The 27,838-nt window shown below is 44.0% G+C and overlaps 1 protein-coding gene across 7 annotated transcripts in view; it reads right to left on the bottom strand.

Annotated features, from left to right (window-relative positions):
• Positions 1-27,838, bottom strand: part of PUM2 (pumilio RNA binding family member 2) — a 2,101,998-nt gene that overhangs the window by 1,918,002 nt on the left and 156,158 nt on the right. For 4 of the 7 annotated variants that reach the window (XM_069605904.1, XM_069605902.1, XM_069605903.1 and 1 more), the window contains exon 2: positions 16,713-17,081. The exons of the other annotated variants lie outside the window; for them this stretch is intronic. In XM_069605904.1, coding sequence (XP_069462005.1) covers positions 16,713-17,066 — 354 coding nt within the window. In that variant the 5' untranslated portion in view covers positions 17,067-17,081. The remainder of the gene's footprint in view (positions 1-16,712; positions 17,082-27,838) is intronic. 7 annotated transcript variants of the gene reach the window in all.

Below are 27,838 nucleotides of genomic sequence, written 5' to 3'. Positions count from 1 at the left end.
GTGTACTAAACCCCAGAGTAGATAGATCAGATGGGAAGATTGATAGACCCGCCCCAGCGGCTAAAGCGCTGAAGACACCACTAGACGACTTTGGTCTGGCAGATGTGTGGAGAACGAGACACCCCCAAGAAAGACAATACTCGCACTATTCTGCCCCCCAGCGGCTACATACGAGACTGGACTATGTCTTTGCCATGTCGGAGGTAATTACTGAGTTTACTCAGGTGGAATATAAAGCGAGGGTCCTTTCGGACCACTCGCCCCTCGTTCTCGGGTGGCAATACTGCCCCCGAGGGCAAGGATTCCGACATGGCGCCTCAGGGCAGAGGCGCTCAAAGAGCCCTGTTTTAGAGAAGACATAAGGGAGGAGAGTATGAACTAGTTTGAGACAAATACGGGTAGTGTGGACTCGGCAAGCACATTATGGAAAGCCTTCAAGGTGGTGGTGCGAGGTGCAGCCATAGCAAAATCAAAGGGCCTGCAGGGCGGGATCTTGGCTGACCTACAGGAAACAGAAAGGGAACTGGAAAAGGCATTGAAGGGGGGAGGTGACACAGAAAGTGACAGAGTTGATACTTGCACTGCAGAAGAAATGTGCGGAGCAATGGGAAAGATTGTGCAACCTCAACTATAAAAAATATATAGAGAGGCAGCATGCGGGAGGGGATAAAACAGGAAGGCTTCTGGCATGGTTGTATAAGAGCGAAACACCCAGACCCCCGATTAGAACAATAAAGAGAGAAGATGTTAGTGTAGCGGACACCCAAGAGGGAGTTAATCAGGAATTTGCAGATTATTATAGGTCACTATATGGAAATAAGAAGGGAAGTAGTCATTGAGAGATAACGGAAACACTGGAGGACATAGGACTGCCCAAGATAAGTGCTGAGGAAAGAGGAGCTAGATGCACCGATTACTTTGGAGGAGTTGGAAGAAGTGGTGAGGCAGCTGCCTACTAGTAAGACTCCAGGGGCGGACGGGTTCCCAAGTGAATTTTATAAAGTATATAGGGAGGAAGTGCTCCCCCCAATGTTAGAAATGTTAAATGAAGCGTTTGAGGTGGGACGGCTGCCGGAGTCATTTAGAGAGGCGATCATAATACCGCTTCCCAAACCCAACAAGCCTGGGCATAGCTGTGGCTCCTACAGACCCCTGTCGATTTTGAACCAAGACAGCAAGTTAACGGATGTCTTGGCAAACAGACTGCAGAGAGTTATTGGCAAGCTAATACACCCCGACCAAACGGGCCATGTCCCGAATAGAAATAGAACTCATAATCACAGACGGCTCCAACGCGTCGTTGAATGGGGAAGTAAGAACGAAGGCGAAATGGCAATTGTGTCCTTGGACGCGATAAAGGCTTTCGATTCGGTCAAGTGGCCATGGTTGCTGGCGGCCCTGGCAGGCTATGGTATGGGACCTGGATACATAAGGTGGGCAGAGATACTATATAGCGAACCGCTGGCCAGGGTCAAAACAGGATCAGTAATATCCGAAATATGGCAGCTCAGTAGAGGCACCAGACAAGGGTGCCCATGGTCCCCAATGCTCTATATATACTAGCCCTAGAACCCCTAGCAATATACCTTAGGCAACAATACGATACTATAGGTATCGAGATAGGAGGGGAATGACACTTGATCTCCTTATATGCAGATGACCTCCTGCTGTACTTGAGGCACCCGGAGGAAAATCTCCAATACATCCTGGAAGTGATGGACAGATACGCGGGGTTGTCGGGTATAGCGGTAAATCCACAAAAATCTAGTATTTTCCCGCTAGGCAGTTATAAGGGAGTCCCTGTGGGAAGGTTGCCAGTGTTACAAACACCATGGGCGGTTGGTACGTTCCGGTACCTTGGGATAGATGTGTACCACACAGTGGAAGAGGAGCAGAGGCACAATACCGAGGTAGCCATTGAGAGAATCGAGAAGTGTATGCAATTCTGGATGAAGTTACCCCTAGCAATGATGGGACGGGGGCAATGCTTAAGATGGTGGTCCTACCTAGGCTCTTACACTATTTTGGGAATATTCCATACCTAATACCCAAGAAGTTCTTCACTAAACTGAACAGCATGTGTAGGGATTTCCTGTGGCATGGTACCCGGAATAGGGTGGCACTATGGAAGCTGTAGAACTTTTATGAAGGAGGGGGGATAAAGCTGCCCAATTATGATGTTTATTATGTAGCAAGCCAGCTGCAATATATTGCCAAATGGCTCTCAGACGAACAGACCCCCGAATCTAGGTTGTTTGGACAGGATTGTGCCCAGTTTTACTTAAGAGATGATCTGGTTGTCCAGGTCAGAAATAGAAGAGCGACCTAAAATGATGATGCTGGGTGGGAAGATCTGGCGCAGAGCATGCCTGATGATAGGAACCACTGGGGGTCGGTGGGGTTAGTGACGATGGGAGATATCTGGCGAGAGGGGACTATCATAGGTTTTGATAATGTGGTTGCACACGGGCCAGTATATCATGTTCCACAGAATGGTGCAGAGAATCAGAAGAACATGGCCCGAATCGGTACTGGAAGAAGAACCAGATGCTATTATAGATATAATTTATGACATAACGGAGGGGGGGCACGAGATCTCCAGACTTTACAAGATGATGATGTCCAAAGTCGGGAAAAAATTAACACAACTAAGATTAGACTGGGAAGCGGAAGTAGGAACCTTGATAGAGGACAGGATGTGGAAACGTGCCCTGGGGTACCACAAGAAGGTGTCAAGAAATGCGGGGCTAAAAGAGATACAACTATATATCACGCACAGGGCATATATGACACCCCAGAGGATATCTAGATTTGAAAATGCTGGGAGACAAGCATGTCCCAAATGTGACGAAGAAAATGCTGGCATGGTACACATGTTTTGGTCATGCCCGGTAATTGAATGCTTCTGGGGTGAAATAGCGCAGAAACTAGCGGAAAAGGGGGACACAATGGTTATTGATACGGCTTGGGCATGCTTGCTGGGGGGCGTTCCCTAGATCGCAGAAACTTAAGCATGTTAGTAAATTGAAAGATATGTGCTTGCAAGGAGAAGGATCGCCATGGGATGGAAGGCATGTCACAGGCCACGGGTGGAGGTGTGTTGGAAGGAGTTGTAGAAATGGGCGAAGGCAGAAACCACGGTATGGCAAGAGGCGAGCGCTGTGGGGGGAGAGGAGGAGGCAGGAACCCTGATGGCATGGAAATCATTAATAGCAGAATTGTTCGGCACTCTACAGGATCTGACAGAATCCACTGAAAGTGAGACCCAACCGTGCAAAGCGGATACAGAGAGCGTGGAATAAATAGGCTCGCAAAGGAGGGTGGGATAAGGGGAGCAGTGGCTAAAATTGTGTAAAGGAAAAATTGAACTGTTGATATTTGCACTGCAAGTTTGGTTTGTATTGTTTTTGTTTGAATAAACCAATAAAATTATGTTTAAAAAAAAAATGTTGATTAAAAAAGCTCTCCTCCATTGAAGTCAACTAAAACAGCATGTTGTAACTAATCCACAATCTCAAGCTATTCCGATTGCAAAACGTTGAGCATTACACGCCATAAACATTTTGTGTAGACCTCTGCCATTTACACACTATGATTTGGATCGAAAATCAGTGACGACTATATTTTCTGAAATTCCTGCCTTAGAAAATATAAGTTCAGATATTGAACAAGTCGAATTCATCCATGAACACAACTTGTCCTCCTCTGAAGATTTGGATAAACTCACGGGTAGTCCTAAATGCTATTTGGCTGGCAAAAATACAACTATATAATATGGGCTTCATGATCTCTGTAGACACAACATTGCCAGCTGATTTGACCACAGTATATACTGACCCCTCTTTTTGTCCAAAACCAATGTCAACCTCAAAACTACAAAATGACAAATGTGATTATGCTAAATCTCAGTGCGTCTGTAATTGCAAATATGATCAGAACTAGCTCAACCTTCAGCACAGCAAGCAGTTTCATTGGTTAGTTGGAATTCAAAAGGGTTCCAACAACTCTTGAATAATAATGTAAACATTCGAGAGATTTGACATAATTATGTTATAAGAAACGTGGCTTTTGTCCCCTCCCATATGGGACAACTACAACATACATTTAAATCTGGCTAATAAGGCTTCACGTGGGAGACCTTCAGCAGTTTTATTAATAGCCTCCAAGCAGAGCTCTCATTTTAGATCTGAACCCTGGGCCTCCCCCAATCCATATATGCAGCTGATAAAACTCCATTCGGACTGTAGTTAGTATGCATTGATAGACCTCTATTGGAATCCGGTAGGCATCACAAGTTATTGTTTCCTAAGAGATTTGAATGGTCGGATGGATCTTATTCTTCTTGATGCAACCACTTGTAATGTCAAAATGGCTGAAGACCTAAACCTCCACTGTCTGAGTAACACCCCGTCTTAACATAAGGGCCGACTAGCGCAGTGGAACCATTTTGTTACATCACGTAGCCTACAAATGGTGAATGGTACACTCACAGAAGACATACCACCACAACCAACGGGGCATAGAGGAAACACTGTGGCTATCATTGATTACATAAATATAGATGTTTTTTCATCTCAAATTACTCAATTTTGTATTCTACCCACACATTTAAGTGATCACAATATGTTATCAATGCAGTGGGCTATTGAAAAAGATTCATTTGGAATCACTAATTATCATGCACACGGTCTTATGACAGTCAACTTTAGTCGTAACAGATTACGATGATCAGGGACATCTTTGAAAATGTTTAGCAAATGCTATGCACTAGAATTACGTAGAATCCATATGGGCATTACATCTCAGGACACATTGTGTATCATGAATTGATGCAGCTCTTTCAGACTGATTCTTATCGACAGCCTTAGAAAAAAAAGCACTGAAGCTGCATGTATTTAGCAACGATATCAAAGAAAGAAAAGGTTTATTTCGTTCGCAGAAACGTGAAGCCCTAAAACTCCCGACTGATTAAAGAGGCCCTATTCTGACACAAATGAAAACTAGATACAAAAACTGGTTGAGAAACCACAAGTCACTCATTTATCAAAATGATGGGACCAAGATGTTGAGTATTTTGCAAAATAAGAACACAGCCCAAGTCTGGTCACCTATAAACCAAACTACAACTGGCCATCCAGTTGCAATACAATCAAATGCTGTTATGGAACATGAATGGATCACACACTTTTCCTCAGTTATACTCATCTCCTGGACGTACAGAGAGCACCACCTGGTTTGATTTCATAAAGAAGTTTCACCTGGAGTTTGACAAGGAGAACATGTTATTCTATATAAATAAGGTAAGCCGATCGAGGGCACCTGGCCCTGATGGGCTCTCAAATTATATTCTTAAACATCCTGAAACTTGGGCGGATATTCTGTATAATATGTTTACCAATATAAATCTCACTCAAACTCTGCCCCAATCATGGAAACACAATCATTCTACCAGTTCATAAAAAAGGGCGACTGGCGTAAGCCTTCCAGTTACAGGCCAATTGCCATCCTGGATGCCCCTGGAAAAATCTTTAGCCGCATCATCTTAAGGGATTTGAACAAATGCTGCGTAAATGCACACAGAAGGGATCCCTGTTGTGTCTGGCGTAGCTTGGTAGTGGGAATGCAGAAGGAACATTGTGATGTCAAGTGGGGTGTTTGTGTCAGAGTGTCGGAATGCTTGAGGGAAGGTTCTATGTTGGGCAGGTAGTCAGCCTGAAGCCTGGGTGATGGGCTGCCAGTGTTTGTCCTATTAATGTAACTTACTTAAGGACTATAACTGCTTGTCAAGGTGTCCTGAGAAGCTGTAATAAACCTAGCATGTCAACCTAAGAAGGCTGGTAGCAGCTTCATAACATTGGCGACGAGGAGGTCGTCACCAATGTTAAAAAAAAAAGAACCCAAGTGCAAGAAAAAGTAGGAAGCTGAAGAAACCTGCTGCGGGGGGTGCAGGAAAGGAAAGGACAAGAAGAAGGACAACAGTGCCCCCAATACAAGTAAGACCCATCACCCAGAGCGCCAAAGGGGGAGGAAAAAGACCCCGTAGATCCCGTGGCATGAGGGACCAGCAACTCATGATCTGGAGGGAGAGCAGAGTCACGGCGGCTGGAGAGGGAGCTGGGCCATAAGATGAAAGGAAGCTGTGTCGCAGTAATGAAATGAGAAGTCATGCTTCATAGGATGTAGAAAGGAGCTGGCCCATAGTTGGAAAAGTGAAGCTGTCCCGGTTAAGTGAAGTGGGAAGTAGTTGCTTTCAATGTAAAGTGGGAGGTTTGCCCATAAAGGAATAGCAGAGCTGTCCCATTAGGTGTAATCATATGGCGCAGCAGGTAAAACAAGGGACAAGGCAAACCAAGGGAAAGCTCCCCATGATGAAGAAAATGAAAGTAAATGAAGCCAGGGTGAAGGGATGTGTCATTTGTACTGGTAAAGAGTAAAGTGATCATGGAGCATAAAGCAGAGTCAGTAGATGCCAGAGACAGTGACCGTTGGGTGAGCAGAGATCTTCACTACCCTGTGTCTGGCAAGGGAATGGTGACGTCAGTATGGAAGTGAACGGAGTTGGCGAATGAGCCGAATGCTCAGGAGATGCAGGAATCGTTGCTTGCGAGGTTTAAACAAGCCAAACTTTCAGAAGTTGCAAGAATCGGGAGGCTTAAACAATGCGGCTGTATCGCATCAAGGGTGAGAAATGATGGGGATTTCCGAGTAAGGAACCCAAAAGGCGTGAGGCTGCGTGTTCAGGACGCAGCGTAATCTTCATGGAGGAATAGTACGGCACACAGAAGTTGAGTGTGCGCTGTGTTGTACTGTGGCTGGACGTTCAGGTAGCGGTCTACCCAGCGAAGGGAAAGTATGCGATGCCCCGTTGGAGTACTACTTATCCATTCTGAGCGGCATGGAGAGGGAATAAGTCTATGTATTGTAAATGCAACGCAGACTTGGAGATCTATCATTCTCCCCACCGAAGGAGGAACGGTGCGGGGGCCGAGGTGCTGTTTGGTTGTCTAAAAACTGAATGACAGACCACTAAGTTGGTGGTGGGTTATCTTCTAAGGATTCAAGGAGAAGGGACTTAAGTATCCTTTTGTGATATTATCCTTGTGTGTTACGCCACTGATATTTGGTGTTTTAAGAGTGGATGGTTACACTTTGAGGATTTGTAGATACATAGGAGGTGACATTGATGTCTTGTTTTAAGCAAATGCATTTCTGTTTAGCTACTTCAGGTAATGGTATGTGTGTTTGCTGCATGGATTTCTCATGATTTGTGAGTGGTGTGGGTCCTGTTTGAAGACTATGATTAACCTTTTGAGGACTTTCAGCATTTAGGCCGCTTTATAGCAACATGGACTTTTAGCATTGGATATGGAAATGTGCTCATGACATTTATGGTAATGTATTAGAGTCTAGAACTAACCTTCTTGAGGATTTTCAGCGTTTAGGTCGCTAAGTTGCGACATGGACTATTAGAATTGGATTGGTTCGGAATTCAGGAAATATGGTGTTTTAAAAAAAATGCATAATTTCAAATGTATAGAGCAATGCAATGTGAACTGTATAATCTCTTATGTGATCCATTGTGTACAGAATAGAAAATCTGTATTGGCTCTGGAAATTTAGTGAGATTGGGGGTAGCGCCTTCAATTTTTTTCTTGTATAGGTGTGGATATGATTGTTTGGTGAATGCGGGGGTAGCGCCTCCCATGTGTTTGGTTTTGGGTGAAGCTTATATGTGATATACAAGTATGGTTTTGCTAATGGTGTGAATGCCAGGTCAGCATGTTTATAACTTCCAAATGTGATTTCTGGGGGTAGTGCCTTCAGTAATATTTTGAGTATGTGTGTGGAATGATATACACAAGGGCATTTGGGAGGTAGTGCTACGTTATGTGGTGTTTGGTGTAGCGCCTCCAGTACAGTAGGGGCGTGATTGTGATGAGTCGCGCAGGGTTAAATAGTGTACGTGGGTTTATGGTTGTAGCGTCACCATATATGTCGGGGTATGACTAATGAGTTATGCATGGTTATCCCACGTATGCCTGCGTGAGGTGGTAGCGCTACCAAGTGTTGGAGCTTGACTGTGGTCAGTCATCCAACGTGAATGGTTTGGTATCTGGGTGGTAGCGCCCCCAGTAAGTGTAGGGTTGTGACTGCACTATAAGTCACGCATGGTTAGGGGTATGTGTGTACTGGTGGTAGCACCCCCAGTTTTGGCTAGTTTGGGCGTGCCTGTGGTATTAGGCATTGCATGGTCACGTATTACCCCGACTTTGTGGTTTATTTACCACATAATTTATTGTTCTATTCGTTGTTCACGTGCGGCTGTGTTTGGCTGTACTGTGTGTCCTATGACTCTTTTCACCCCATCAGGGTCCGGAGTGCAACAGTGACATTAGTTGTTGGTCCTGGTGTGCCTGGCCAGCGCATCGGGTATGAGGCGAGTGTTTGAGTGTCAGAGCACATGTGTGCTTGCCCTGATGATGCGAGTCTGTGAATGATTTTGAGGTGTATGGAGGTGTGTTGTGTAATGTGTGTTGTCGGAAGAGGGGAGGTGTGTTGTGTAGCGTTATGTATTGTGGCTCTGTGCAATGTGCCAATGTAAGGGGAGGAGATGTGTTGTGTCTGGTTTAGCTTGGTAGTGGGACTGCAGAAGGAATGTTGTGATGTCATGTGGAGTGTTTGTGTCCGAGTGTCGGAATGCTTGAGGGAAGGTTCTAGGTTGGGCAGGTAGTCAGCCTGAAGCCTGGGTGATAGGACAGAAACATTGGCAGCCCATTAATGTAATTTACTTGAGGACTATGTAACTGCTTGTGAAGGTGTCCTGAGAAGCTGTAATAAACCTAGCATGTCAACCTAAGAAGGCTGAGAGCTGCCTCATAATCCCTTTCAATCGGGGTATGTAACAGGACTTGGCACTTCGCCCAACATCATCTTAAAATCACTTAATATGGTTAAATCACAATGTGCCACCCGAAACCAACCATTGTACATGGCATTTGTTGACTTTCGGGTTGTCTTTGAGTCCATCGACCGACAATTACTTTATGACAAACTGATTCGATAGGATTGTCCAACTTCATTAATTTCTCTTCTCAAACTCCTGCACACAAATACAACTATGCAGGTAAGACTGACATTAGAAGGCTTACTTTCCGCTCTTTTTACTACTGAGCGCAGCCTAAAACAGGGCTGCATTTTGGCTTCCACCCTTTTTAATTTCTTCATACTAGCTATGGGTCAAACATTTATGGCTACAGTGAGTGATGCTCTGAAACTCTGCTCCCAGTGTGTTGCCTGGCTGTTATATGCGGACGATTTTGTCCCTTTGTCCCAAACTCCCAAAGGTTCACAAAACCTGTTGGACAAATTAGACTTGTATGTACAGGCAAACAATTTACTGATTAACACAGAAAAAAAACAGGTGGTGGTTTGGCAAAACAACAACAAATCTAGATCCTCCAAATATAAATGGCATCTGCCAAATACGGAACTCACGATTGTAACAGAATACAAGTATCTAGGCATGTTAATTCATAATTCCATGTCAGATTGTATTTATACTCATAGCTTAGATTTTAAATCAACAACTTTGATCTGTCGAGCTAAAGTTTTAACCCTTTAAGTGCCAAGGACGAAGTATGTCGTCCTTTGGATTCCCTCCCCAGTGCCAAGGACGAGATAGCTCGTCCTTGGCACTTAAGGGGTTAATGAAGGAGAAAATGTTAGAAGGCTTTGCATGGTGAAATACAGAAATCACCAAAAAGGCCTTGGCACTGGGGGGAAAACCCATGGCAGTTAAATATACAAATATGGTAATACATTTTCTTGTAGTCACATTATGTTTTACAAGCAAAAAGTGGTCCCAAGTTTGCTTTATGGCGCTGAGGCAAGGCTCCCCAGAGGTAAAAAAAATTGGGACTTACTTCTGGAAGCAAGTCCTTAAACTACCAAATTGTACACCACTACCTATATTACATTTTGAACTGGGTTTGTTGTCTTTGTTCGTGCAAGTTGTGTGGAAAATGTGCAGCTTATTTAGAAAAGGTTTACTGGGCTTGGAAGCTGATAACATGGTAAGTGCGGTAGCTTACTACCTAATAACTTCTGGACATCTCCTTCCTCGAAAATTGTGTTTTGAATGCGTCATCAGATGCAACCATTTTCCTAGATCTTCTATTGGAGAATCCAACTCGAGCAAAGTTAAAACTATTCTAACATGATTGGATATGTAATAGAGCTAAATGTACCATCTATAAAGACTTCAAAATGCTTCTCTTTGGCTCCAAGAAATTCCGGGCCATGGCTCACTATTTGGTAAAATGTCCCTCGACACACATTAGAAATCAAGATTTAAAATTAAGGTTGAATTTGTGGTATACTAATGATGTTTTAGCTAAGAGGGGCTGAATACCAAAAGATCAAAACTTCTGTCGATTTTGCATCAACACTCTGCAGAAAGAAACAAAAAGAAACCTTACAGCATTTGATTGTGGATTGTCCTACCTTAGATTCGAAAAGAGAATTGTTCTTTAACAATCTATGCATATAAAGGCCTGTAGATCCTAATGAGATCTGCCAAATTATTTTTCAAGTACAAAGCTTGCGGTTAGAATTGCAATACTACATTTCTTACACTCTATTTTACCATTTTCAAATACTAAGACAATCTAGATGTCAGAGTAAAACCCAGATGAAGAAATAATGTATATATAATAGAGTTCAGGTTTGTTCTTCTGCTCTTTTTTCTTTTACAATTGGTGGTATTGTGTGCATAATTTAACTCAATGGTTTTTTTAATGATACATTTCTTGTTCATATTTTGAATGCTCTTAATGTATTGTTATAGAAAAACTTATGAATTTGAAAGGTTGATTTTATCATCCAACCAAACATATATAAAAAAATAATGAATGGCCTTCAGATTCCATGATAAATACTCAATATTGCTAGACATCAGTTAACGCAACTAAGCTGTTAATGACTGCACATATCAGCAAAGATGACCCAGGTACATAAAATAACCACCAACAAAAATAACCACTAACAATTCAGAAACAAACTGGATTCCCTTCCCCCTTCCTCCTCCCCCCTTCTCCCTCCTCCAGTGCGCCCCTAACCCAACACCAGGCTCAACAAAAACGGTCCACAGACTGAGATGTAATGGTGCAGCATATTCGCACCCAAACCAATTAAATTATAAAAGCTTCAGTAACAACCATCTTCTAGTCGGTGATTCAAGTAAACTGGGACATATCTGGCATCTAACACAAAGATGCCCCGTACTAGCACCACCAAAGAGAAACAGTCTGCAGAATGTAAAAGGTCATCAATGCCTTAATTCACTCCCCACCCATGAGTCTACAGAGACAAATCAAGAGATGACCAGTCAAAAAACAGTCAACTACATTTCTTCAGTATGAAACATTGCAAAGTGTTAGCAGTTTTCCAGTCTCACTAGAATGAGGTAGTGATGCTACATAAGTCTGTGCCACCACAGAGTCATTGAATAAGTAGTGATTGCCATCAGTGTCAACCCTCAGCCGGCTGATGGTAGCAGTGCTTACTGTACCTTTCACAGGATTGTTTTGAACCCCACAAAATTATCCCTTCTGGGTTCCAACGCTAATCCAGGTGAAAGAAGAAGCTGACACTTGTGCAGAATTCCACCTCTATCCCATGTGACAGAAAGTAGATCAACATTATACTTCTAACAGTGTGATGATAATAGCATGAGGCAGCACACAATGTAGGTGGTGTTTTGTGCACTCTGTCCAAAAGCATGCCATTAATTCATAACTTCTGGAAAGTTATAAGGAAAAAAAAAAAAAACTTCCAGGAACGTCACCATGCTGCCCCCGTCTGTATGCTCAGCCAGATCGAACAAGCACACATAATTGCACCACAATCAGTCCTCCACATTTGTCAGCTTTACCTATATCTTTGCGAGTGGTACCTCAATCATGGCGAGATGACTAGTACTCTCACTCGTGTCCCCAATGGTAGAGGTTCTTCACTTGTTCTAAATTGTGCAATCTCACAGCTTGTCCATGTTGTGTGGCCTGGAAGTTATGTGCTGCGAGGGGGAGCCGATCTGAGCAGATCGCTGTACATTACTTTCCAGAATTAGGCATTTAAGCTCAATATTTGAAGGGGCAGAATCCTTAGTACTGATACTGCATTCAATTTTGAAATGCCAAGATTGCAATTGCATTGATCTGAGAGCTGATTTTCTGGACTGCCCAAGATGTTTCATTTATGTGCCCAGACGATGCACTGCAATGTGCCCAATTTTAGTCGAGCACAGTCAGCATTGCCACCAGCACCCAAAAGTGCCTCCCGTCATGAAATCAGCCTTTCAGAGATATAATACAGCAGTGAAAGAAAATTCCAATAGGACCACTGTTATAAACTTTAACCCCACGGAGCAGTTTTATTTCACCATGAACGAACCACTATGCATTGCTTTCACATATAATCCTAACTGAAAATAAAACAATTAAATCTGTTGCAATCTCCTACCCACACTTTTAAAACTCACGGTTAGCATGCTTTATTTTTTCCTGGGTGGCATATAGGCTAGATACATATTCTGTAACAACCAATTTGCCAGTAGGATGGGGTGCAACAATAGTCCAACATTTAGCTGGGATCAAAAGCAAAGTCAAAGAGGCTCTGAAGCTCCCCACACAAAAGGCAATTGCCATGCGTTCTTGGGGTATTCTAGGATCATTGCATCCTTGCCAGTCCTATACAGTTCCTGCACAGGAGATACGCCACTGAAACCATGAAAGTCAATATTGTTCTAATTCAAGTAGAACAATTCTCTCCAACTATGTCATGGGCCGTGCCAGGCCAAGCATTTTGCAAGAACTGAAGGATTACTGACACGTTTAGTAACATGGCATGAAGTCATTACTATTATTTTTATAATGTACTGCCTATGTACCTGTGGAAGTTATAGTAACATGTTATCAAACTGAGCAATAAAGCGAGCGACTCATAATCGCAGGTGTTCATTGTGTGCTATAAGTAGCATAACGATTTTTTTAGGTGCTTCTATTCAGACTATTGCAGTAGGAGTTGAACAGATTAAACACTTCAGAAAACGGTAGTAACACCACCCTTGTGAATGCTAAATATGTATTTTTCAACTTGGTTTGAGAGTTTAAAATGAATGTTCTAAAACGTGTTGCATTACTAGACTACAAGACATTTTAACTTGTTTCAACTGCCTTGTAAACATTTTGTAATACACTACTTTGTACAATGTGTTTCTAGCTTCTCTTTTGAATATAAATATTAATTGGCCTAATAACGATTATCAAAAATGGAATAGGCCTGGAGATTATGGAAGTGTTTTCACCAAACCCCTATATATTCAATCAACGATCATCTGTCTAAGAGGACCCGAAGGTAGAGGGAAGAACTTCTTGGGTTTAATTAACATATTGGAATAACAAAAGATGTAAAACTGAAGAATTGAGTTTAGTGATAAAAAAAAGTGATCGATAATATGCACTGCAAATATGAGAAGGTGTGGTTGATGCTGTGTGGGGATCTGAACATTGAATGTGGAAAGATGGGGAGGCGTGAAGTTGGTAAAAGAATGTAGCAGGCAGAAAGAAAGCATGAGCGGAATGGTGGATAAAGGAAATTCGAATCGGAAATCTGCAGATGTTAAATGGCTAAATAGCCATTGACATTCCGAGCGCCCCAACGTGGCGCAGAGGGGGGGCAAAGCTCAGTCTTGGATTACTACTTTGTATCACAGAATGTGTACGATGTAGCACCATCACGAATGGAAAGTAGTGACCATGATCTGGTGAGATTGACTTGGAATGCCCCATATGGAAAAGATAATTAAAAAAACTGGCCTAAGTGAATAAGATCAGGCTGCATGTTGACCGATTAACTGCCTCTTGGTTAACAAAAAACTTTAAAGAGGTTAAATACGCGTAAGAGTTCCATAGAGTACCTACCTTTGTTGACAAGTTTAAATGAAAAAAGTGGAGACCAAGGAACTGTAATCGCATGTACATGCATGCATATGATAATGAGATCGCGATACAGAAAAAGCCATTAAGGAAGGAAATAAGAATTAAAAAAGCTACAGGCTGTAATACGATTAAAGCACTGTCAAGCTCGTAAACAGCAATACAAAAACTGGCTGATCTCCCATAAAAGTACAATGATGCAAAAAGATGCAGAGACAATGCTGACAGGAATGGTCTCCAACAATACTAGATAATTTTGGAAGTTGTTAAATGAGGAAGGTCAAAACCAGCAGACAATTCAAATTAATCCTGTATCGTAAGTTAAGTGGGCTGAACACTTTGGAGAATTGTTTAAAAAACCAGAAGGAGAGAAAACCAACTAGTGTAGATGCCACAGACTGAAATGTAATCTTTGAAAAGGAAGAGCTGGTAAACTTAATTGGAAAGGCCAGTAGTTCCTGGGCCCCAGGACCAGATTGTCTAACAAACACTATGTTGAAATCAGCCCCTGATGAGTGGGCGGATTTTGCAATGGCACTATATACAGAAGTGGTAAACACAAAGACGATTCCCCCTTCTTGGAAAAGGGCAGTGGTGGTGCCTATTTTCAAAAAGGGTAATCGACTCGAGGCAAGAAGCTATCGACCGATCGCACTTTTGGATGTGCTGGGAAAATGTTTTGCGGCCATACTGTTGAGAAGAGTACAGTTCTGGACAATAAAATCAGGACATACAGACGAAAGACAGGCGGGGTTCACCAAAGGTGTAGGCTGTGCCCTGAATTTATTCCCGATTAATCTATTAAAAACTAAAGCGCTGCAGGAGGGTAAGAAATTCTACCTTGCATTTATTGATGTAGAGCAGGCTTTAAATAATAGAGAATTACTTTGGAGAAAACTAACAGCTTGGGGATGCCCAAAATGCCTAATCAGAGCCATGGAAGCATTGTATGCAAACACATCAATTCAGGTGAGAGCAAGTCAGTCAGGGCTCATGACAAAATAAAGCAACACAGCGAGAGGCCCGAAACTGGGATGCCCACTAGCACCTCAGATCTGAAAGAGGCAATGAAAGAATCTGGTACTTTCCCGCCTAGAATAGCAGGGGCGCCCCTGCGGTGGCTGTTATACACAGACGACCATGCCCTCATTGATCAGACCCAAATCATGCTGCAGCGGGAATTGGTAATGCTGCAGGAGTATACAGATCGAAATGGCCTTAAAATAAACGCAGCCAAGTCAGAGATATTAGTTATCCAACCTGCAAGGGCAAAGAGAAGTATCACTGAGATGGACACTGGGAGATGCAACAATTCGACTGTCAGTCGTTAAAGCACCTGGGAATGAACATGAATACCTGTGTAAGCGACCTTATGAGGAACAGGGAGCTTAAAGCGAAGACAAACCTGGCAGCCAAGGGAGAAAGATCCACATTACATTTGGAAGTTTTTCAATGGTTTTGTTAATAATGTTCTACAAACAAAAGGCACCCCTATAATTTGCTATGGAGCAGAGGATTCGCTGGGTGTACCCTGGAAGACATGGGAGACACTAGAGGGAATCTTTTGGCGTAGAGTGTTAGGATTCCCAAACGGTGTCCCAATGGCAGTCATTAGATACGAGCTAGTACTACTGTCATTGTATACAAGAGGGGTATGGTCAACGTTCTCACTGTTCGGGAAAATAATCTGCGAAGATAGCGAAATTCAATTTGACATCTTAAAAGGTGGAGCTTTGAGATTGTGGTGCAATCCAAGAAAGAATATTTTAGCAAATGTAGGTGTCGGAAAGAACAATTGAAAGCAAACCCAGATTCTGTGAAAAGGGTATTGTGGGCAGATGACTGGAGAGACACGTGGGAGAGAAAGAATAAGTATAACTTGTTTACACATCTGAGGGATGATGTAAAACATCTAAACAGGTTGCCAAAATACTTGGAAAAGTTCACTAGATATTGTAACAAATTCAATCGATTTTGCATGAATCTATTACCCACTAAAGAAATACTGCGATATAGGAACGTGGGAATGTATGATCGTGACAATGTGTGTCGATGCTATAGGAAACAGGATGAATCGCTGAAACAATTAGTCATGGACTGTCTTGTGTTAAAGAAGTGGCAAAATACATGCTTAGCCGATTTTAGATGCGAACACCCATTGGCTGGGGAAGAAGAATGGTGGAAAATCCTACATGGGGGTGCCAATTTTATGCTGATTTACGCCCTAATAAGATATTTTTGAAGCCATCTGCTTCCTTTCAGTCCCCCCAAAAAGTGATGGACTGAGTGAGGGAACAAACATGATGGGTATTAAGATGTATTGATGAATTGTGTATTTCTACGTGGTTACTCAAATTTTTCGTGTAAAAAAGATTAGTGTTTTAAAAGGAATGAATTGATGCATTTCAATGAAAGGATGGAATTAAATTATTAAACGTTTGTAATAAACTGTATAATAAAAAATAAAATAGGAAGATATCCTTATGAGTGGATGATTCAAAGTTACTGGAGATGAGCCTCAAATAGGATTGGAAGAAATATCCAGATAACGGTTTATGTACCAAGTAAATGCAATGGCATATTTAAATTATTGTCCTTAACTCTGCTTACTGCATTTGTGAGCATGGAAATAAACATGTTGGTAAATGAAGTATTGACAGTAAAAGGATTTCAAGCTGTAAAAGGACGACATAAAAAGTACGTAAAGGAGGAACCTACCAAATTATATACATGCATGCTATCCCCCGTAGGCCAGCGGTGTTTGTTCGCGTAGCCTCTGAGTTCTTCACCAGCCTGCCTCTGGAAGAAATATCCAACTGTGGCGTCGTCTCGAGAACGTCCACTGAGAGATGCCTGGGCACTGGAGGCTCCTGATGAAGGGATAGCATGGGGATTACTTCCACCTGCACTTGGCCTTGAAGCACCGCGGCTTGGCCCTGCTGATGTGTTGCTTGTTGAGGCAAACCCTACTCCAACCCCATTGGCTTCCTGACCACTGCTTGTATGCATCATCCCTCTGGTCTCTTGCCAGGCCATTTCATTCATGCTTAGGACGACACATTGAAAGCTCATTCCAAAGAGAGAAACCTAAAAAAAAAAATATATTTAAAAAAAAATGCTTGAAAACATTAAAAGCGTTCTGCCATAGTGTGCGCGTGTGAATACGTTTTAGATGACTTGTATCCAACTAGGATTCCCTTAAACTATGCCCACACACACAGAGATTAAACTAAACCCTCAAAGGCTTTCAAACACAATTATGAAATTCTCAGTTCTCGTTTAAGCTATTTGAAAGTCCGTGATGTTAATGTAAAAACTGCCACTGCCAATCTCCTAGCATACAATAGAGTACAGCTTTCCTGCAGAAAGCAGATTCTCAATAGGGTGCATGATTAATTACCTACCACTGTACCCTAGGAATATGCTTCTACCAAGATTACGTCAACTATCAACACCAAAAAAGCATGAAAGCTCCATAACTCAATTCAATCTTCCTATAATATTATATGGGATTTTAAAAAATCAGAGTCGTAACTTTCAATGAAGCCAAAATACTGAAAAACGGAATTTCTTTAAAAAAAGTGGGCCACTCCCGTTCCCCCAGTTTTTCTATCCTTTCAGCCCCACCCCAAACTCATTCCCACCCATTGTAACCCATTAACCTACTACCATATATATATTTAATTAAAATTGTCTACTTTCTCATTATCTAGGGTTTCTTACCACTCTTATTTTCGGTAAAATGACTGGGTACCCCTAAAATCTGCCCTTCACTTCATCTGCTAAATATCTAGTTAGCCCCTATTCCCATACCTCGCCAAACAATCCCATTGCATTAATAAATCGGTTAGCAGGCTTAAGTGCCATTTCCAGCAAACGTACCCAGAATTTGCATTTGCTCAACTATTCCAAGCTTATTCTAGGAGAATGATTCCTCCCGTTGAACACTCCTGACACTACAGGACCATCTCAAGCAACCCCAATCACGCCCTTCCATCTCTCTCCCACCTCACCAACCTCCAACCTCACCAATTTCCCCCCCCCCCAAAGCATTACTCAGACACCATTATGACAACCCGCTGTGTTACAACCACGTTTACACAATGTTTAATTTGCAATAGCTCTTCCCCTTACATTCAACTGATCTGCCTAGCCCTGCTAAATCTTGGAGTGAAGAAAAAAACGGTCTACAAACAATGGCTCTCTAGAACATTTTCTTTTTAACAGCTTGCAACAACACTGGTTCCTCCAACTCAAGGGGAGGGAGCAAAGTCGTGATCTGATCCCAAAAGACAATTTGGATCCTAATTTGCTTCCCTACTTGTTATGTTATTGTACATTTGTATAGCGCATTGTATACCATTGGTATGATCTCAAAGCACAGTGGGTTGAACCCCTTGGGGACCGTAGTCCCGGTCAGGGGAGAGAGTAGGGTAGCATATAGTGCTTGGGTGCACTTGGTATGTGTGCAGCCAGTGGGGTTTGCACGGAGGTGGCCGCATTCTAATGCTAGGTGTGGTGCAGTGGTTGTGAGAGATCAGTGGAATGTGCGCAGAAAGGTAGATGGCCTCAGAGTCTGCATTCTGGCTGTCATGGGGCCTGGCGAATAGAGGTGTGGAGCTAGGCCGATTTTTTGTGTGGGATATAACTGCGTTCTAACAGTGTTCTAGTGTTCAAGGAGTAGTACAAGTATGCGTGTATCGAGGGGTGTAGCTGCGTTCTATTGTTTGATGGTATAAATTGGAGAATGAGCATATTGGTAGGAGTGAGTGTCTGTGCTTACTGGTAGGAGGCTCCTGTTCCTGGTTACTTTCCGGAGCCCGATGAGCTGGCTGTGTCTGTTGTGGTGGCTCATGGTAGTGGATCTCAGAGTTTCTTCGGCTGGTGCAGAGTATGTTGCGTTTGCCCGGCTGGATGGTCCTTTTTCCAAAGACTCTGTTGTAGGTTCAGAGGACCCATTTTCCGGGTCCTTGGTCATAGTTTATGGTAGGTGGCTGGGTAATTCCTGACACGTTTGTGGTTACTGCATGATTCTAGGAGAGTCTGTTAGGGAAGAATTATCCATAGTGGATAATATCCCTCACCTAGTGAGTCCCTCAGCAGCTTTGCTGGATTTCAGGGGTTTATTTTTTCCATGTTAAGAGTGTGACCCTTTTTATTCCAACTCTTACCTACATTTTTGTGATAAGTGTTGTTCTTTTTATGTGTTCCATGGACTCAGAGTCTAACCAACTCTGCGGGCATCATCTTTTTCTGTGTGTCACCCCGCACCCTCTGTGCAGTGACATTGGGTTGTCTTTTCAACTTCCCAAGACTTTATTGCTGGGGTTGACTACAGTCCCCCAGCAAAGGAAAAGTTGCCATTAACTTTATCAGGCTGCTTTTCAAATTGCCAGACTCAGCACACACTATCTTTTATAGAGTGCTGAAGGGGTCACTTCGTGCCTCCTTTGTCTGAAGTCCTTTTTGACTTACATTTGGCACCCATAGTTTAAAGAATTGGCTGGTGGCAGTGGTACTACTACTTTTCTTTTTATTACCGTATTACATTCATACGCGGAAACGGTAACAGCTACATGTTAGCTCTAACCCTAAACCCCGTCGGGTTATAGTTAATAACTTTACTCCGGTTTGGTTTTTCGGCATTTTCTTTGCTAGGGGTTCCTTCTCGGACCCTGCTTCGTGAGTTTCACTCACTTTGGTTTTCTTTGTTTGCCGTTTTTGGCGGGCTTCTGAACAGAAGCCCTGGCAAAGGCGCCTGGAAGTCTAGGGTAGGCAGGAGGGGAGGGAGGGGTTTCAGACCCCATGCCCTCGGTTCCCTTGGGAACCAAGTCGCACTTTGGTGTGATTGGTTGGGGCACTGTCCGGCCTGGACAGTGACCCCCTGCTGAATGATTTATAGCCAGGCTGGTTGAATGGGGGCATTTAGCATAAATACCCACCATTTGGGACTGGAACAAGAGAGTCGCCACAGGATCAAAAGACCCGACGAGGAGAGACGGAGAGGACAGCTGCAGACGACATCAACACCGGTGGAGCCCTGCTGCAGGTTTGAATTCCTGATCTCCAACGACCGAAGCTCTTCACCCGAATCTTCAAACCTTTAAGCTGGTGGGACCAATCAGTTTACTCAGTGCCTGGACCCTCTTCACCCTGGTCGAACTTTGGTAAGGTCTTGCCATCGCCTGATAGCCAGTGGGAGAGACCCCAGACCGCACCTAGAGGACCGGAGTTTTTTTCCGTCGCTTAACTCTGCTGCTATCTACCGTCCCGTGTGGCGCAGGACCCTCCAGTCTGCCTCCTCTCGTGAAAGTGAGTTGAGTGGTGGACACCAGAGCCTGCAGGAAACCCACCTGGACCAAAGACGCAGTGGGAAACTTTGTTTTGTGCATATGGTACTGTGTCCTGCCTGGCCTCCCTTTCTACAGATTGCTAAAGGTGACCCTTAAATCCTTGTCTTTCTACACTGGGTTGGCCCCAGACCGTCTAACTTTGTTTCTTGAACTAAACCAACCTCTTTTGAACACTCTGCAAAGACTTCCAGTGCACTTTAAACCGTGTGATCCTTGGCACATTTCGCTTTGCTCCATTTAAAGTGGGCCTGGCCTATGAACTTTGGCTTTACAGTATAACCTGCCTTTCTCCCCTTGCTCTGAATTCTTAAAAGTGTTGGGAACGGTTTTATTCTTATGCTCTGCCTTTTTCTCTCCCTTTAACTACATTATCAGAGTGCCATCTTGGTTAAGCACTCACATCTGTTCTAACAAATAGTAGTGTTTTAACCCTGACTTGTCTGATAACTATTAAGGGAGGTGTGCATACTTTACCTGACTGTTTTAACTTGCTTTTGATTGAGAGTGCTAGTATATGCCATAAAGTGTGTTTTAAATAAATAATTATATACTTTTTATACAAAGCTCTGGTCAGTGTTTGTTTGCTCTACTGTGTTTTGGTCCTATTGTGTATACTCTGCATACTGCCCTACTCTTCTTGAGAGAAGTCTGACTGCTCAGCCACAGCTACCAGGTAAATCTGGGTGGTGCAGACTGCTACTAATTGGGTTTACTTCTTACTCCTGTAGTCTTAATCTTATTGCAGTGTTCCCCAAGAGAACTGCACAGGATTCTGCCTAACAGAGTCCAACCAAGAAACGTTGCTATAGCGCCTCTGGTGTGGGAGTTCTTGGCCTTATTCCTAGGTAGGCCAGGGTTGTGTACCCGATAGGTGACAAGATATGACCCAGCTGTAATGTTAGAAACATAAGTGCTATGAGGATCTGCAGTAGTGGCTCTGTAGGTTGATTCCCAGATAGGTAGAGTTTGACACAGGGTTAACAGGAAACTGGGCCAAACGCTGGCAGACAGCGGGGGGCCTGCAATGGTGGCTTTGCGTGTTAATTCCCAGATGGGTAAGATTTGACAAGAGCGGGACCAGTCACCAGTTTAGCTGTCAGAGGAGCTTTTATGGTCTGGAAATGTGGTGGTCTGAGGATAGAGTTGTACGACAGTGGTTGGCATCTCCTGGAGTGATCGTGCCGTGCTTCCTCATGGGAGGATAATGATTAAGCTCAGTTATGGATGCTGTTGACCTCAAGTTTCCAGGTTGATATATACAGACCGACATCTCCAGGTCTTAGAGTGTGGGGTATGTCTGGTCGGGTGGCAGAGAGCTTGTCTGGTCATAGCATACGATTATAGTAAAGTCAAGTCTTAGGTTTGGAGTTGTGGGCAATGGGATTTGGAGCGCTGGGGAGCATGGCCAACTTGTTGGCGCAAGATAGGCTGCTAGGCATTATAGTTGAGCCGGGATGCAGACAGCCCACAGCTGCCTAGCCCAGGGCCAGCTGGTTTCTTGAGCCGGCTTCCACGACTTTGTGACTAGAATCCGCTGGAACAGCATGATCTCTGGCCTTTGATGGAGGGCTTGGCGGCCCTAGGTGGGTATATACCAAATTGTTTGTTTACAATTGACCGATTTTAAATATTGTGAAGAGAATATATATCTCACCGTAATCGTATTTCTGATGCTTGTATCTGCTTAGATTCACATGCTGTGCATAGGCCGACATCTAGTGGAAGCTGCGGAGTATTACAGTTTGTTTTTCGAAACTCGAAAATGGGCGTCGACACAGGGCGTGCCAGTAATACTATCCCTAGTGTGACGTCCACTGTACCCATGATCCCTCACGCGTCTAGGACCCTCAGATTGTATTTTTTCTGACATGAGGTAGCATGAGGAGTAGCGTGGGTACAGATGATCCAAGCAGATAGAAGATAGATAAGATAAGACTACAAGCATCCATGCGCCTTCTCTCAGAGGGGAGGAAGGGTGGGTCGCATGTGAATCTAAGCAGATACAAACATCAGAAATACGATTACGGTGAGTAATGTATCCCTTCTGAGGCTTGTGGAATCTGCTTAGATCACATGCTGTGCATAGATTAGCGAGCAGTGTTAGAAGGAGGTGGGATTTGAGAAGGGTAATGAGCAAATAAATGTCTTAGAACCGCTTGTCCCACTTGAGTATCTGTTTTGGAATGGGTGTCAATGCAGTAGTGCTGAGTAAAAGTGTGAATAGAGCTCCAAGTAGCTGCTTTGCAAATGGTGTCCAGGGGAACATTTGCAATGAAAGCCAGAGTGGCCCCAATGCCTCTTGTCGAGTGGGCTCTGGGCATAAAAAGTAAAGTTTTGTCAGAAAGAGAGTAACAACTGGATACAGTTGACAATCCACTTGGAGATGGCACCCTTAGAGACGCGATCTCCCTCTTTGCCTGTGGCTACGGAGACAAACAATTGATGTGGTTTCCTAAGCGGTCTGGTCTTGTTTACGTAGTAAAGGACCGCCCTACGCACATCTAGGGTGTGTAGTTTAACCTCAGCCGAGCTTTGTGGGTTTTAGAAGAAAGCCGGAAGCTCGATGGACTAGTTTACATGGAATTTAGAAATAAACTTAGGTGAGAACCTAGGGTGTGTCTGTAAAACCAGTTTATCCTTATGAATAGTAAAGAAAGGATCCTGCACTGACAGAGCCTGAATTTCACTGACCCTTCTTATGAATGTAATGGCTACTAAGAAGGCAGTCTTAGAGGTAAGGTGTTTGAGACTTGTCTTATGCATGGGCTCGAATGGGGGGCCCATGAGTTTAGATAGCACCACATTCAGGTCCAAGCCTGGTGGTGGGTTAGATATAGGAGGATGAAGTCTCTTTACTCCCTCCATGAAGGCTTTAACCACAGGTAACTTCCACCATGACACCTTGCTATGTGAGGTGGTGTACGCTGACAGTGCTGCCAGGTGTACCTTTAGTGAGTTCAAAACCAACCCTGCGTCCAGCAGGTGGAGCATGTATGTCACGATTGTGGAAGGAGTGCAATCAACTGGGTTGATTTGTTTATTCTGGCACCAGATAACGAATCTCTTCCATTTGTCGAAGTAGCAATGCCTCGTGTTCGGTTTCCTAGACTCTTTTACGATGTCCATACACCTCTTTGGTAAATTGAGATGTCCAAACTCTATGACCTCAGGAGCCATGCTGCTAGGTTCACGGAGTTGGGTAGAGGATGCACCTTCTGACCTTGGTTCTGGGACAAAAGATTGTACCAGCCCGGGAGTTTGATGGGATCGTACAACGAAAGTCGGCGTAGGTGTGGAAGCCACGGTTGTCTCGCCCACATGGGGGCAACTAGGACGAGCGTCATCGACTCTGTTGATCTTGTTCACCACCTTCCTGATGAGGAGTTGGTGGAAAAGTGTACGCAAACATCCCTGACCAGTTCATCCACAGGGCGTTCCCCAGGGAGTCTGGTTGGGGAAACCTGAATGCGAATCCTGGGCACTGTCTGTTTTCGCTTGTGGTGAATAGGTCTATAGTGGGGAAACCCCACTGAGAGAAGAGATCTTCTACGATTTCACTGTGTAGACACCATTCGTGTTTTCCTACGTAAGGGGATCCCTGCTCAAAGCATCCGCTAGAGAATTGAGATCCCCTGGAACATGTTGCGATGACAGAAAGATGTTCCGTCTGAGTGCCCATATCCAAATTTTCTGGGCAAGTCTGGACAGATTTGGCGAACAAGTCCCTCCTTGCTTGTTCAGGTAGAACATGGCTGCACCGACAGGTTCAGTAGGTGGGGCTCGAACGCTTGAAGTGCTCTGAAAATGGCCAGAAGCTCTAGCAGGTTGATGTGGTTCTTGGCCACTGTGTGAAACCAAAGACCCTGAGCTGTGTGGTGGAGATGGTGAGCTCCCCATCCTGTCAGGCATGCGTCCGTCGTGACTATCGCCTGTATCTCGGGATCGTAAAAGGGTTTCCCCTTGGATAGATTGTCTCTTGTCCACCAGTGGAGGCTTTGTACAAGTGTTGGCGAAACGACCACTAGATCGTCCCACTGACCACTTGCCTGACAACACAGTTTCGCCAACCATTCTTGCATGGGACGCATGCGCTTGTGGGGGACCAGGTAAATACATGACACCATCATGCCCAGCAAACGCATTGCTTTGCGTACTGTTATCTGATGAGATAGCAGCAGACCTCTCCCAAATATCAGACTAGCGGGAATTATATATTCTTTGCACTAAGCGGTCTGATGCCCAGTTACCCATACACAGTTGTTTCATTACTTAACAAAATTATGTATTGATGCCCAAGTTTCAGCTGAACAGATAACTACAGGGACTCCCCTCTGAAGAGCCATGGAAGTTGCCATACCCCTCGTGGAATGAGTATGCAGCCCTTCTGGCGGGTCTTTCCCGGCTAACCTGTAACACTGCAGTTTCAACCAAAAGAATACATGTACGCCCGGATGTCTTCTAAAAAGGATAATCGCCTGAATACGGAAATCTCAAATGATTAGTGGAGACGAACAGAGATCTGATTCCAGCACACAAAAACTTTGACGCACCCATATTGAATGGAACCTTAATGCAAGGAAGCCACGGCCACCTGACTAGTAGACTGAGTGTACAGTGGTCTAATCCGGATTTCTCAACGTCTCTAACATAGCGGTTTGGACAGCAGATCAAAATTGAAGACTCACCAAATGGGGAATGAATTGAATTCCTAGAAAAAAAATGTGTCCTGAAGATGGCCTGAATAATAAATTGTCTGACAGCACTTGAGATTGTGCAGAACGTGCTGCATAGGCCGAAACATACGACGACTTGAAAGGAAGCACTCATTTTGTTGTTTTCCTATCTCAATTGCAACACTAAAACACTGGTTGCTACAATTGTATTACTTTTGACCAGCACCACACAATGGAGTAGAAAGCATTAGGTAGGATAAGAAATATGTACTACAGAATAAAATGGGTTATGTTTGTTTATGTAGCTGATACAAGTGATCACATGTCTTATGTGCGTTTTAAAACAAGATTGATTTAATACAATCATATATAGTTTGATACATGGAAGAGTTGTTTCTTTGAAAAGAGCTGGTTCATCTACAGAATGATAACGTGTTTTCTGTCTAGTATTCACTGGGTGACACTAGAGAGGGGTAGTCGACCTGAGGTTTTCCTTTTTGTGCTTAAACACTCTCCCTGCTGTTCAGGTTCGACCGAGAAAACAAAATAGGGAGTACCCAATTTACGGTTCTCACTCCACAATAGCCAAAGTAATCCAGCAGGATATAGTTTGTTTAGTCACCGCTAATCCAGTTTATAATCAGTATAACCCACGGAAGGTTGGTCACTGTGGTGCAATTTTGACATTCTTGCTATAGAAAAGCTCAAAACCCTTTTTGGGTCCAGTCTGTGTAACCTCTCATCTTTGCCCAAATGAGGAGGAGGGTAGAAGGTTGGGAGGGTTATTATTTGTGACAAGTGAAAGTCAGAAAACTACTTTCGGCAAGAAAGAAGTTGTAACTCCAAGTACTACCTTGTCCTTGTGAATTGTAGTATACGGAGGTTTGCATGAGAGAGCTTGTAACTCACTAACCCTCTGTGCTGATGTTAAAGCTACAAGAAGGGCAGTTTTAAGTGTTAAAAGCCTTAAAGGACAGGAATGTAAAGTCTCAAATGGTATACAAGATCGGAATTTCAACACAAGATTCAAATCCCAAGAAGGGACATGAAATGATACTGGAGGGTACACGTTGGTGAGCCCCTTCAAAAAAGTGAAGTGAAAATCAATGGAATCTTGAAATAGGAAACCTCTTTAGAGTAGCGTTTAAAAATGGAAAGCGCTGCCCGGTATCCCTTTATTGTTCCAACCTGGAGCCCCAGATTGGCCAGATGTAAAAGAAAAGATAGCACTATAGGAGTGCCACATTGAAAAAGGGTCTACATTCTTATCCTTGCACCAGTTATTGAATTTATTCCAACACCACCAGTACAAGGATTTAGTTTCTGGCCGAAAGCAAATTCTCCATTACGTCGTCCAGGAGGTCCCAAACCTTATATCTCAACCTCTCAGAAACCATGCGTGAAGGTTGAGTGTCTTGGCCTCTGAATGGAGAACCCGCCCTTCCTCTTGCGAGAGAAGATTCTCCCTTTGTGGAAGACGTATTAGAGGGCAGATGGACATGTCCAGAAGGTCCAGGTACCATGTCCTCCTGGCACAATCCGGGGCAATTAGGATCATGCGTTTCCCGCACTTTCTCAACCTCCTAATTACGTGAGGAATCACGTGGACTGGAGGAAACGCGTACAGAAGTGGAAACTCCCAGTCCACCACGAACGCATCTCCTAGAGCTCCTCTCGGAGGAAATTCACTTGAGCAGTCCTGTTCGCACTTCCGGTTGCCACCGGTCACAAACAGATCCACTTGAGGGGTTCCCCAAAGTGTGAAGATCTCCTGAAGGACTTCCTGAGTTAGTTCCCACTCGTGGGATACTGTGCTCTGCCTGCTCAGAGCGTCTGCCGCTGTGTTCTGCTGTCCGGCTAGGTTAACTGCCGATAGAGGGATTCCTTCTTGTATTGCCCAGAACCAGAGCTGCATTGCCTCTCTGAACAGTGGTAGTGGCCCTACTCCTCTCTTGTTGAGGTAGTACATGGCCACTGTGTTGTCCGTCATTATCAGGACATTCTTTCCCTGTACAGAGGGCAGGAAGGCATTCAGCGGTAGTCTGATTGCCCTTAGCTCCAAAAGGTTGATGTGTAGTTTGGACTCTGATGGAGACCAACGACCGCCGATTGTCAGATCGTTGGTGTGGGCTCCCCACCCCGTGAGTGAGGCGTCCGTCACTACAGTGATCGCCGGCCATGGTTGCCAAAAAGATTCTCCTTTGAGGATATTGTCGTTGCAAGCCCACCATAGAAGGTCCTGAGCAACTGTGCTTGGGACTTGCAGAAGATCCAACATATTCCCCCGAGAATTGGGACCACTGAGTTCTGAGGGCCCATTGAAGGGATTTCATCCTCAATTGGGCCTCTTGCACCAGAGAAATGCAGGATGCCATGAGACCGAGCAACCTCAGATGCTGGGCATTCTGGAATTTTGTTACCATCTGAAGAATGTGATGAGCTCTCACCTCGGGTGGCGAGGCTTTGCCCGAGGAGGTATCCAGGACTGCTCCGATAAATTAGAGTCTTTGGAATGGTACCATATGGGACTTCTTGTAATTGACAGAGAAGCCCAGTCTGTGTACGGAGTGGCAGGTGATTGATAGATGTCCCTGAGCTTGTTCTGGGGAATAAGCCCTGATCAACCAATTGTCCAAGTAGGGGTAGACATGCATCGCCCCCTTTCCCGAGACTCGCTGCCACAACTGCCATCAGCTTGGTGAAAACCCTCAGGGCGGCGGTCATCCCGAATGGCAGAACTCGAAACCGAGGATGAGAACCGCCAACTGCACATAAAAGTAAGCCAAGTAAGGGCCAATGATACCAACCAGTCCGAGTT

The sequence above is a fragment of the Ambystoma mexicanum genome, chromosome 4p (genome assembly GCF_040938575.1).
Source record: "Ambystoma mexicanum isolate Mex_15411 chromosome 4p, UKY_AmexF1_1, whole genome shotgun sequence".
In the NCBI taxonomy this organism is placed as follows: domain Eukaryota; kingdom Metazoa; phylum Chordata; class Amphibia; order Caudata; family Ambystomatidae; genus Ambystoma; species Ambystoma mexicanum.
The sequence above is the reverse complement of the archived record's forward strand: the minus strand, read 5'-3'. Positions and strand labels throughout refer to the sequence as shown.